Here is a 12316-nt window from a genome sequence, read left to right as displayed (position 1 = left end):
TGCAGGGTCGCAGGGATGAATAAAAGCCAAATTGAATTTCAGGAGAATATTCTTATGAGCTATTTTCTTGAATTTATTTTGCTAATTGGATGTATACTTTAATCGCTTGTACGTATATTACCGTAATTAGTCGGTATGCTATTATAGCGTTATATTCACAGTGGTCAGGTGATCGTCGTAACAGGTGTGACGCATTTGGGGCACGTGCGTATTATTTGACTCATTATATCAAACACGGCGAAGTGTATTAGTTGGTTGCCACCTGTTATACTCGTAATGTGAGTAAATGTGTTCGAGAAACTTTTACCGAGCATCTTTTTACATCTCATCCGCAATTGCATTTCATACGATATCGTATTTTTCGTTTTAACGATAATTGCCACCGCATTGTGGATTGAATTTCTCGCATTACGATGTCGAATAATTTCTGATTTGCGTAATGACCGAACGTAATTAAGCAAATGTTCCAAAGTACTGTTTTTCGTGGCTTAATTCGGAGAACCCATTGATGAAATCTGCATTCGAATTGTATCTCCACAGCTGAACTGCACCTGCACTTTGTTGAGAACGTCTTCGAACGTCCTTGAACCCTGTAAAACATCCTTCAGCGTCCTTGCGCCGCCATTGCACCTCGCCATACGGAGTCCGAAGATAATTCAACGCGTTTGCTCGGAAATAAATAATCTGCCATGATTAGAAAACATGCTTATTCAATTGCTGTATAATGCAAATATATTTAATTTATAGTCGTGAGTAAATCAAGTATTCAGATATGTTTGTTAAGAATTCAAATCCCGATATTGTTAAAAATATATCGCGTTTGAAGCAGATGCTAGTTATATTATAAATATAGCTTCAAAACGTAAGAGATGCTAATGTAGAATCAAGGAAAAAAATTAGAAATGACTACGTGGATTGATTTTCAAAGTGATCGCGTAAGCGGAAGTTGGAGACGTCCTCCTGCGCTGGTCTTCGCCAGGATATAGGCAACGATGCAGGTTCTTGCAAACAAATGCCAAACAGTAAGCGTCTATGCACCTAGCGGCGCAAACTGAAACGACTTCGGTAAAAAAATATAACGTCCTAACCAACCGACACGGTAGCCGACCAGTGAATCTGTGATCTGCAGCAAATCTGCAGCATCAATTTTCAGTATTCGGCGGCTTGCCTGCGCGGTATTGGCCTGTTGGAAGTAATTGGTGTTGTATACGGTATAAATTGAGAAACGTTCTAGGCAGATTTTCTTGTATATTCACTTCGATAAACGGTTTTAACTTACAAAAGAAGTTTCAGTCAGTCTCCTGCATTTTTTACGTCGTGAATAGACAGGTCGGTTATTTCGACTTTTGGTGGAAATTCGTTATAAATATACTCCAAAAAGTTCCAACCTAAAAAGGAGCGGATCTCGACTTGAGTGAAAACTTATTCTAGTACATATTCTAATATTCTAGTGCTAGTTCAAGATATCAACCTATGCTTACACTATTTATACGTCCTTAATAATTGTACGATCATTATTCGGAAGAATTCTATCATACGCGTTGCATCTGGTGTGGTTAAATACGGTAATGAAAAATTCGATATGGTTTGACAAACATGAGCTAAAATGATCTCTTATAAAAATAATATTTAGATTATCATTGAAACATCTTCACAGTATCAAAAAACTATTTAGTCCTCTTTAAAATTGAACTGTAAAAACCATTCTGAAATAATTTACTCAGACGGTTGTTGTTCCCCGATAAATATTCTAACGAGAAACATCAAAATGAGTTCCCAACAAAGTCCAGCTGCCTTGCAAGCCACCGTTGATGGTGAGAAGGTCTACACCTGGATAACTGAATTGTGTAATCCTGAAACAAGGGAAAACGCTTTATTTGAATTGAGCAAAAAACGAGAAGTTGTTCCCGATCTTGCCCCGATGCTCTGGCATTCTTTTGGAACCACGGCTGCCTTGCTGCAAGAAATTATTAACATATATCCGGCTATAAATCCTGCTACTCTTACTGCCTACCAAAGTAATAGAGTCTGCAATGCTTTGGCTTTGCTGCAATGCGTCGCTAGTCATCCTGAAACACGATCAGCTTTTCTGCAGGTAAGGGTTCTGGAATTTTAAGAAGTGGTAATTTACCCAAAAATATAGTATCATTTGAAAAACACGCACATTTCTCTTCTAGGCTCATGTTCCGCTGTTCCTATACCCATTTTTGCACACCGTTAGCAAGACACGACCCTTTGAATACCTGAGATTGACAAGCCTTGGGGTCATCGGAGCCTTGGTTAAAACAGATGAACAAGAAGTAATCACCTTCCTACTTACAACAGAGATAATTCCGCTTTGTCTGAGAATAATGGAGAGTAGCTCCGAACTGAGTAAAACTGTGGCTACGTTCATTCTGCAAAAAATATTGCTCGACGACAGCGGTTTATCATATATATGTCAGACCTACGACAGATTCAGCCATGTTGCTATGATTCTTGGGAAAATGGTTCTCTCTCTTGCTAAAGATCCTTCGGCCAGATTGCTCAAACACGTCGTCAGATGCTACTTGAGACTCTCCGATAATCCAAGGTTGGTTTTGCCTAATGCCAATATCACAATATCAATTACAAAATATTGTTCATGTTCTGAGGTATGATTGTTATTATTTTATGCAGAGCACTTCTGGCGTTGAGACAATGTCTCCCGGATCAGTTGAGGGATAATACTTTTGCGACGTGCTTGCAAGAGGACAAGTCGACCACTCATTGGCTGAATCAACTACTCAAAAATCTAGAAACTGGCCCTCAACCAGGTCCTCCGACTCAGCCTGGTCAGCAGGATCCCAGAACTATCGGGATGTCACCTCTCACCTCATAGACTGAATATTTCTTAATCGGAAGTAAAAGTAAAATCATATTTTAGTCATAACTATTCAAATAAGTGCCACATGATAATGAATGCAAAAGAAAAAAGATACTAGAATTCGCTACCAAAATCTTTGCCTGCTATTGGCGTAGAGAAATATTTCGTACTGCCATGGACTCGATCAAACTTTTCACCAAAAATCTGATCAATTTAAATTGATCTATTATGAAGACGACGCTCCAATCACTAAAACTGGTTTTGGGAGTTTGCACATAATAATTTTCTCTGGCGCATGCCTATTCTATATATTGCATGAAAATAAGCGTTTCAAAGTGAATTCAAAGAGTATGTGTTCGGTCGATCCCTCCCGAGGCTCTAGTCCAGCCTAGCCTTTGCTTCGTTAACGAACAATCAATGCACGTCAAACAGATGTCCATGAAAGCAGCTGATTGTTGATATTTCGACCGAGTTTGCTTGCAGCGAAAAATGAATTTGAAAATCACTCGCTGTTAGCATTTTCAATAAAATATTTTCAAGCATCCGAGGAACTGCTGCTGCTCGGTCTGAAAATTATTCATCACGTTACTTTATAACGTAGATATTTGACAGTTTAGATCTCAATCACGCGTGTCCTTAGAGTTCAGCGCACAATCCAGTCTCACAATTTTTTCATTCGATTAACTCTACCACAGCGTATTAATTGTCGTGAAACGATGTATTTTACTTATTAAATGAATGATTAATTGCATTTATGGGAACAGACTAACCGGCGGTTAGAATAAATTTGTTAAAGAATATTAAAGATATGTTACCTCTGTAAATGCATAATACTGATAAATTTGTACACGCAGTTCCGATTAAAGATTTATTACTATTGGCGCCCGGTGCATGCGTATGCATAAATATATGATATTTTTAGGAATGTATACGATGTATCTGAATATCATATATAAGATTTGTTTGTATATATAGATAATGTAAAAATAATGAGAGTATGTAACTTGCATGGTTTCGCATAGTAACAGAGGTGTGTCACGCGATTGCCAAAATGGGATTTTCAAGAATTGTTGTGTTTTGACTTTTAAATGTCATGAAAAATGAAACATGACATCAGTAGATTTATCGCAATAAACCGCTAGATCACTAGTCTAATCAATAATAATAATTATTATCTACAATGTACTGTTTAGGTATATGTTACAGAGCTATGCTGCAGCTAGTAATATCAATGCTGCTCTCGTTAACGGATGTAATTGTATAGTTTGATAATAATGATTGTAAACAACTTCGATATTTAATTGTTTGTCAATTATCGTATGGCTGCAGGCTAAGCTAGTTTGGCGACAAACGACTTATGGATAATATTTTTTTATTAGACTCGTAAGCTTTTAGTAATAATTATGTACCTACATAGAGAAATATCGTTAATTTATATGGATACTGATAATCATAATAGTAACAACAATTGAAATTCAGTTTTTAGCCGAATCGTACGTTGAGGAATGATGCGACGATGATTATAAATGAAAATTGCAATATCACATGAGAATTATAAAATCATTAAAAATACCTGATACGTTAATTTGTATGTCTCGTTAATTTTTACCTCCCAATATACCCCTACCACTCAGAAAAGACTCAATGCCCCTACCATATTTTATTACGAATTCAAATCCTAGATACCTAACGGACTTGGAACTGTAATGTGTAGAAGGAGATTTCGATACTGTCATTTCATTTTATTGAGATTATTTCACAGCATGTACGAACTCAACTTTTTGGAAAACTGATTTTTCCAATTCGATCCACTTTAACGAGCTCTGTATTGTTCTGGAATAACAGAAAATTCGTGCTTTAAAATGGCGAGTATCTCGGAATTACTGCAAAAAAATAAACTGTAGTTTACCGTTGCCGCAGAAGTTCGAGATAAAAGTTTATGTATGACTGGAGTATACAGTTTTTTGTCTTCTACTCTGTATTTGTTAGGTCCTGTAATCCAGGATACAAAAAGTCCGACCAGAATAGCTACCAAAAAACCGACCCAGGTGTACCAGAGGTAAGACATTCTGTACAAGAAAAACGGCGCCTCCCTGAAAAATATATAATTAGATGGTTGAATCGTAGCTGCAGGTATTCCAAAGAAAGTGTAACGTCTTGAAATTGGTTTAACACACTTTTACTCGCATACTCGTTTCTGAAAACATAAACATACTTCTACACGAACCAATTATATAATTGCGCACATACCCCGCCGCGTCGTCGAGGATAATTGTGGAATTTTGTGTGCTGGTGAAAGCTTTGAAACGGTCCGGACATTCTTCGACCGACACTGGTTTTGTCAAAAAATGAATTCGCCCAGTAGAAATTGCTGCTTGAGTTCCCAACGATATCCATGCGACGAAACCCAAGCTGACCAATCCACCGACCGAGGCACCCTGTTAATTCGGATCGATCAAATTCGGTGATCAAATCAATTATTATCTGCATCTTAATACGTAGTATACATCAATTCTTCGACGATATAGCTTTGTTGGAGAAAAAAAAAAAAATATATATAATTTTATCATTCCTCGCGCGTTCATAATTCTTCATTTAATTTTCGTTCCACTCGTGAGCTAGTTATAGAGCCAGTGAACTTTAAATCACTTAAACTCCTCTGGAACTCAACTCGGCCCGGTATATAACTTCGTCTAACTCAAAACTCCGGTAAACATTTCCATAATTCGCGATAAAGAGACGTTGGCAAACTTATAAGAAGAAATATAACGGCGTACAATCTACTATACCTATACCCATCTTTACGTTACATGGTAAAATGAGGTACATGTCGGAACGTCTGAATGAGCGCGTATATAACTTGAAACTTCACTTACCGCCGAGTTTGCATAAGGGAAAAACATTCCGAGGGTAAAAATCCCGAGGAGTGGTCCAGCTGTTATCCCAGACAAACTTTTTCCGGCCTGAAAGCAAGAGGAATCAAAAAGGAAAAGAAAGAAGAGCTCGGTTATCATCAAAAGGGTCTAGAGACCAGATCAGGTGGCGTGGCCCTTGCCCGTCGTAAAAATTCATGTATTTCATATTCAAACGCTTAAAATGAGATATGCATAAATTTCTGAATATTGAATATTTCGACTCCCTTGCAAAAAGCATTCTTTAACTAAAAAACACGAACCAAAATATGAACGATAAGAAATTTTTTTCAAACATCTCTCACCTGTATCAAGCTGCTGAGTTTTTCTACGAGGAAAACTAATCCGACGCAAAGTGCTCCGATTAGTACAACGGTGACTTTCATAATCCTACTAGCCCCAATGTCTCCCGGTGGTCGTTTAAGCAATGGCTTTATCATGTCTTCGTAGATCACCCCAGACATAGAGTTCAATCCCGTGGACATTGTGCTGCAAAAGTATAAGATACACGTGATAACATACAATTGTGACTCCCTTGGCGACGCCAAAAATAAACACGTCGTATCTAGTTAAAGGGTGTTCCGCGAAGGTTGTCCCAGGTGGTACATTTCCCAACGATTTAAGAGCTGACATCTTTTATTCTTTTACTTTTTTTTCATATTCAATGAAACTACCCATATTGTGCGACAAATTTACGTTTGCAGAGTGGGCGCAGCGGTGATGGACATCTAAAAATTACATACCTACGTTATTCTAATTCACTTTATATTTCTATTTTAAAAACTAGCTAATTATATCCAAACCTTTTGTGTCTCAGGAGTTTATAGCACCGTTGGAGCTAATTAAAGTTTCACGTGAACTATACTTATGCTTGTATCATTGTCATTATGTTAATTGCGTGACGTAAAATCAACTAATATGTCCTTTTTTTTACAAGGTACGAACTATTGACCTTCAGCTCGTTTTTGACCACTGTACGTTAGTTCGTACAATTCGCAAGTACAGTATAATTAGAATAATAGCAATAACGAAAAGGAATTTTGGTTGGCAAATGATTCGTGGATAAAAGTTATCGATGGAAGGTTCAATGAGAAATGGAAAACGATGCTCAAGCCGGTCGTGACGCAAGTTGTACGCTGCAAAATACGATTGAAAAAAAAAAAAAAACATCTTGAGCGATATGTTATCGTAGAGGAAGAGTATATTTCAATGCACTATACGTGCGATGACCTTGTACCATTTTTGGTGTACAATAATTGCAGGCCCTCAAAAGTACGTGAAGTGTATAACAGTACACTCAATTACACATTGATGCTCGTTCAAGCATTAAATTAACCCTCAAGTATCCCGCAATCACATTCAAACGACCTCGTCCTTGGTACACAAATTCTTTTATTACATCGCCATGCGTGATAATGGTAGCCTGAATTTTTTATCTGCACCCCGAGTATCCGTAGACTATCTTCTAGTATATTCTCTTGTTCTTCGAACTTTCCAGACCTCTGGTGAATCTGGTTTTTTTTATTTTTTCTAATTCCAATCAAAACCGACCTCAGAGAGAGGGTGGGCGACGAACAAACATGTTTTTAATAATTCGATCCATCGCAAATATTTACCCGACAATATTTTTGTTGTTTGAATCGGTGACGTACATAATATACTTTCTTACTTATACACCAAACTCCCACATATATATATAACATACGAGAATGCAATAACGTGAATTACTTTGAATCGTATATATATATGTAATACACCCATTTTGTTAACGTACAGACCTTAAAGCTGCGCTGAAAACGCCGGATATGAAGAGACCCGGAAGTCCTGGAACACTTTCCGCAATTTCCATTACGAAGAACGGCAGCAGTTGATCGGCCTTATTTATTTGCTGAAATTAAATACGATTGTTGAGAGAATATGGTCCGAACGGCGTCAGTTTCCAACTCCGTTTTTTATGCATTCTTTGGTTTTTCGTTTTCAGGGTCATTACCTTGGTCGTGATGGGATCGCATTTGTGGAACGCTGCGAATATAACTAGTCCTGTATAACAGCACATCGAGATAATGGTTACTATGCCCACGGCCATCACGGCGATCGTACTGAAATAACGATGCGAACATTAATGAATAAATGGTTGATAAAATGATAATAACCGACCGCGGTATAATAACGATATGTTTCCGAATTGTGCTTCGTTCGAATCAATCACATCTCATATATTTTTCCATCTCCTCTCATTTTTATATATATTTCATCGTTTTTGTCATTGCTTATAATTATATCAAAACGTACACGCTCTCGTTTTTTGTGTGTATAAAAGAGCATCGGCAAGTTGATTAAGCGAACGCGAGAACGACACGTCGAAATGCTCGCGACGTTGTTAAAGCTTCTTTGGAAAAGAATGAAAGAAGAAGGTATAATAAAGAGATTCCCCTCAGGGAATTAAGCTCCAGGTTCGGCCAACGAAGTCCCGTCTGCTTTGAAATTTTATAAGGCCAATATAAATGATAATTTTGCGGTATACACGAGGCCGAAAAATTTTGGCAATGTGAAATACGGTGACACCGCTGCATCGACGCGACTTCGTGCCAGCTAAAAATGAGGGGTGTTCCCCCTCCCCTGTAAACGAAAATTCTAAAATCGATATATTCATCAACTCACATATTGGCCTTCCTTAGATTTGGCATCGCCAAGCAACGTTGTACCATCGCTTGGTTCACCGAACACGTCGCTAACCAATTCAGGTAATTTCCAACCACGACCGTCCAAAAAGTGTGTCGTATGGTTGGGTCCGGGTTCATGCTGAAAATGAACGAGTGAACAATATGGCTGCTTGGATATCGACGCCGTTCGAAATGACGGTCGATTATTTTTACTTGAAAAATTCAATCCTGTCGGTAACTTGACTTCTTCGCCAAACTTCCTGGACGCCTCCAACCCTCAAAGTTCCGAGAACCATGACGACGATCACGCCACCGAACATGACGATTGTTTGTATCGTGTCGGTCCATACGACGGCCTTCAAGCCACCCTGATGAGAAGAAGCAGAAAAAAATGTGACAAAAGTGAATGGGGGTCGTTGGAATTCGTACGATCGGATATTTTGTGCATGAAATTAGGCTCCAATTGTTTATTCGTGTCACCAGCAGCGCGAATGAAGGAGATTTTTCTCTTTCAGCTATATACGTATACGCGAACGGTTGAAAGTAAAAGTCGTAAATTTTCAACTGACAATGAATTACTGCGAACTCGAGCAGCGTCCCTCAAAAAAGGGGATGTAAAAAGAGGAGAGAAAAAAGGAAAGAAAGAGAATCGCGCGTCGCCCACGAGAGTAGGAATAATAATTTAAATGCTATATGAACAAAACAGACTTCGACTCACCAAAGTTGTGTAGAAAATGCAAACGACGCAAACGATCGGCGTTATCAGATGCAGATGGATTCCCGTTACTTGATTAAACGCCAGAGCTGGGACGTAGATAACGAGAGGGATGTAAAGAAGCTGAAATTAAAAATAGATCATAGAATATGGCGAACTTTCACGTCCGAAAATAGATGGGATCGAAAACATATACGAACCATTTTTATGAGGAATATTATGGAGCCCATCAATCGAACGACGTGATTGAAACGCAGGTTCAAATACTGTGGGGAATAAAATGAAAACTGAGGTGATGTGATGATTTTTTTTTTCGGAATTATTGTTTCTTTTTCGTGTCGTATCACGCACGTGAACAGTGTGGGCTTTTCTGAATGGCGACGTTAACAATGTATTTGTAAAATTGAAAATCCGAACAAAGGTCCTGCGGACGAGAGGCAGGTATACGCCATCGGGGAATTTTGCAGAAATTCAAAGAGCTCGGGTGGTTACACGGATGGTACGGATCGTCTGTATTCGGAGTTTTGCACAAAGAGAAAAGGAATTGTTTGAATAAATCGTGAGAAATTTTCTTTGGACCCGTGAATAGAACTCGAATGACGCGACGCGGGGTTCGTTCGTGGTTGAAAAACCAAACGGCGATTGCGATTGAAAATGTATAAATGTGTTGGTATAAAGTAGAATGAAATTGAGGTAAAACAAGCGAAAAAAGAACCGTGTGCGGCTTCTATAAAATCGTATTTTCCGTTTGATAAAACGCCAAATTACGATTGTCACCGGGATTTCTCTCCTTTGTTATTCGTTTTTTTCAAATCGCAGCTATTTCACACGATCCCCGCGTACAATGGGTCTAGGGTCGTGGCGGTATTGGCGCACCTCGTAGGAGGACGTGATTTGTAGCTTGTAAAATACTGGCAGGAAGACGACGGCCATTGTGAGGGACACGAAGCAATCCGGGATGACGACGGACCACAGCTGGGTACCGTAGACGTACATTTCGGCTGGAATTCCGAGTATGGCTATCCCAGAAATGTAGCTGAAGAAAAAAAAAATTTTTATTCAAAAGCGCGTCGATTCAACAGAGTGGGTGCGATCGACAAATTTTCATTTTTCATTATCTTCTAATTCGATTTCTCTACTATCCGTCCTCCCGGAACATGATGAGATTTCTCATGGTTCGTGAAATTCGCCTCTTCGCTACCAGCCCTTCAGAGCGTTCGCGATGCTCTCTAGGGCTTACACACTACTGCATGCGGTAGTTAATTAAAATTTTCTTCTCATTTCTCGTCTCTAATCCGCGCTACCGACCGTGCTGGAGTGTGTGTATTCCAGGTGTCTTTCACCTACTGGTCTCGTTATCCGTGAAGATGAATAAGAGCGGCTTTGCAGCCGCGTGCAAGTAACCCGTCGCTGAATCAATACGACAGGTTTACCTAATACTTTCGCAAAAAGTTTGTTCGCAGGGAACGACGTATACTTCCGTGTCGAAGGCTGACAACCAAGGGAAGAGATGTACACGTACACTGAAAATTGCACGCCCTAATGAATATGAATAATTCAACCATCGCTCGACGTTCCAGCGCCGCGTTACTCGAACTCAAACATGCATGTCTTCACCGCTGCACCTGCAACTCCAACGTTACACGCGCGTGAAACAGTGAAATAACGAAGAAGAGTCCGATCTATTTTTTTCCGTTTTTTTGACCAGACCATGAGAAACATAGGAAATCGATCCTTCGAATAAACGAAAGCGGAAAGTTTCCGCGAACGAAATAAGCTCATTGAAGAAATAAAATCGAAGGAACTGCGAGGAAAAAAGTTCCATAATTTTATTAAGTACTTTTGAAAATAAGTTCTTTTAAATTTTCAGGGGTTTTTCTTTTTTAAATTAGCTAATTGGGAGAATTTTCGTTATACATTATCGAGATTATCAATCGCACGTCGAGTGTAAAAAAAAATGAGCTTTTCGCCTTCCAACAAACGACGCTTTTGAACGAGTTGCACGAATATCCGTTTCTCTATCCCCTTTTTTTGAATGAAAGGTATACAAAGTTTGGTACAATTTTGACAAAGGTAAAACAGGGGAGAACGTGCCTCACGTTTTCGATCGAACCGATCCTTCGTTTTTTCATTCCACCCCGTGTACGTGAGAGCTTCGAATTTTGGCTGGTACAAGAAGTTCGAGTACCTACGTATACGTACGTTATATATATATGTATAAGGGGGTTGGTATACGGGACGCGAAAAGGTCCCTCGAGAATTAAGAAAGGGTTGATCTCGGTAGTCGGTTCGATAAAATGGCTCACCTTGCAATCAGAGACATGCTTATAGGGAATATAGACATGTTCTGTCCGCCCACTAGATATTCCCTAACGGCGTCCGGGTTCTTTCTGGATTTGTAAGCCTGGTAGACTCCGACGAGTGCCGAAACCCCCAACATTCCAGCGAATACCACGCAGTCGATGAGATCAAAAGATCTTTTGACAACGTCGTCGCTCATTGTTCTTGTCGTATTACCCGATTCGGAGAGAAAAGATATAAAATATAAGATAGGATGAGAGAAAAAAAAAAAAAAAAAAAATTTTCTTTCTCGCGTCAAAAAATTGCGGACCCCATGCAACGTCGGCGTGGATATAATATCTCCATGTATGAGCGTGAACGATGAAAATATCGCGACTAACAGCTGACGGTGTTTTGACTCGTATGAATGGCAAGAGGCTAAAGCTAAAATGGTACCCGACACTGATTGGATAATCGTCGAGACTTGAATATGTAGGTACCCCCTGGTTACACGTCGATTCCCCTGTACGGTAATTGTGTGCGCGTATATACGTACGCGTAAGAACCGTATTCACATGTACGATCGTTATACGGTTTATTATAGTTTCCATACTCGCGAAGAGTAGGAGTTGGATGCCGGCGCGTTGCATACATATGGACGTATGAAAGCGCGTGTTACGTTACTCTAATTATTTTAAATTGTCCGTATACGATATAACGCTGCCCCACATTTAAAAAAAATATATATATATATTTTTAAACAATCCGACAAGACTGTTATATTTATAAACCCGGACGGATCGCGTCGCGAAACCGATTAGCGCCGGATCATAATAATTTGAACGATTGACTTGAAATATTTCTAAAATTATTCCAGCGGTCGAGCAGAAGGGCGCAAGCC

The 12316-nt window shown here is 39.2% G+C and overlaps 2 protein-coding genes across 2 annotated transcripts; one reads left to right on the top strand and one right to left on the bottom strand.

Annotated features, from left to right (window-relative positions):
- The first annotated feature begins 55 nt into the window (after window positions 1-55).
- Window positions 56-4430, top strand: LOC105684191 (CCR4-NOT transcription complex subunit 9). The gene is made up of 3 exons (XM_012397360.3): window positions 56-2095; window positions 2178-2572; window positions 2659-4430. Exons 1-3 carry the CDS (start codon window positions 1769-1771, stop codon window positions 2858-2860), a joined length of 924 nt encoding a protein of 307 aa, XP_012252783.2. The 5' UTR covers window positions 56-1768; the 3' UTR covers window positions 2861-4430.
- A 136-nt stretch (window positions 4431-4566) lies between these two features.
- On the bottom strand, window positions 4567-11842 carry LOC105684189 (sodium-coupled monocarboxylate transporter 1-like). Its single transcript, XM_012397358.3, has 13 exons — window positions 11442-11842; window positions 10012-10171; window positions 9336-9401; window positions 9139-9258; window positions 8634-8788; window positions 8419-8559; window positions 7748-7856; window positions 7536-7645; window positions 6063-6246; window positions 5722-5808; window positions 5096-5283; window positions 4755-4938; window positions 4567-4678 (listed from the first exon to the last, which is right to left on the bottom strand). The coding sequence occupies exons 1-13, from the start codon at window positions 11633-11635 to the stop codon at window positions 4619-4621; spliced, it is 1758 nt and encodes a 585-aa protein (XP_012252781.2). The 5' UTR covers window positions 11636-11842; the 3' UTR covers window positions 4567-4618.
- Window positions 11843-12316: the final 474 nt, after the last annotated feature.

The sequence above is a fragment of the Athalia rosae genome, chromosome 1 (genome assembly GCF_917208135.1).
Source record: "Athalia rosae chromosome 1, iyAthRosa1.1, whole genome shotgun sequence".
Classification (NCBI taxonomy): domain Eukaryota; kingdom Metazoa; phylum Arthropoda; class Insecta; order Hymenoptera; family Athaliidae; genus Athalia; species Athalia rosae.
This window is presented reverse-complemented; position numbering and strand designations above follow the sequence as displayed.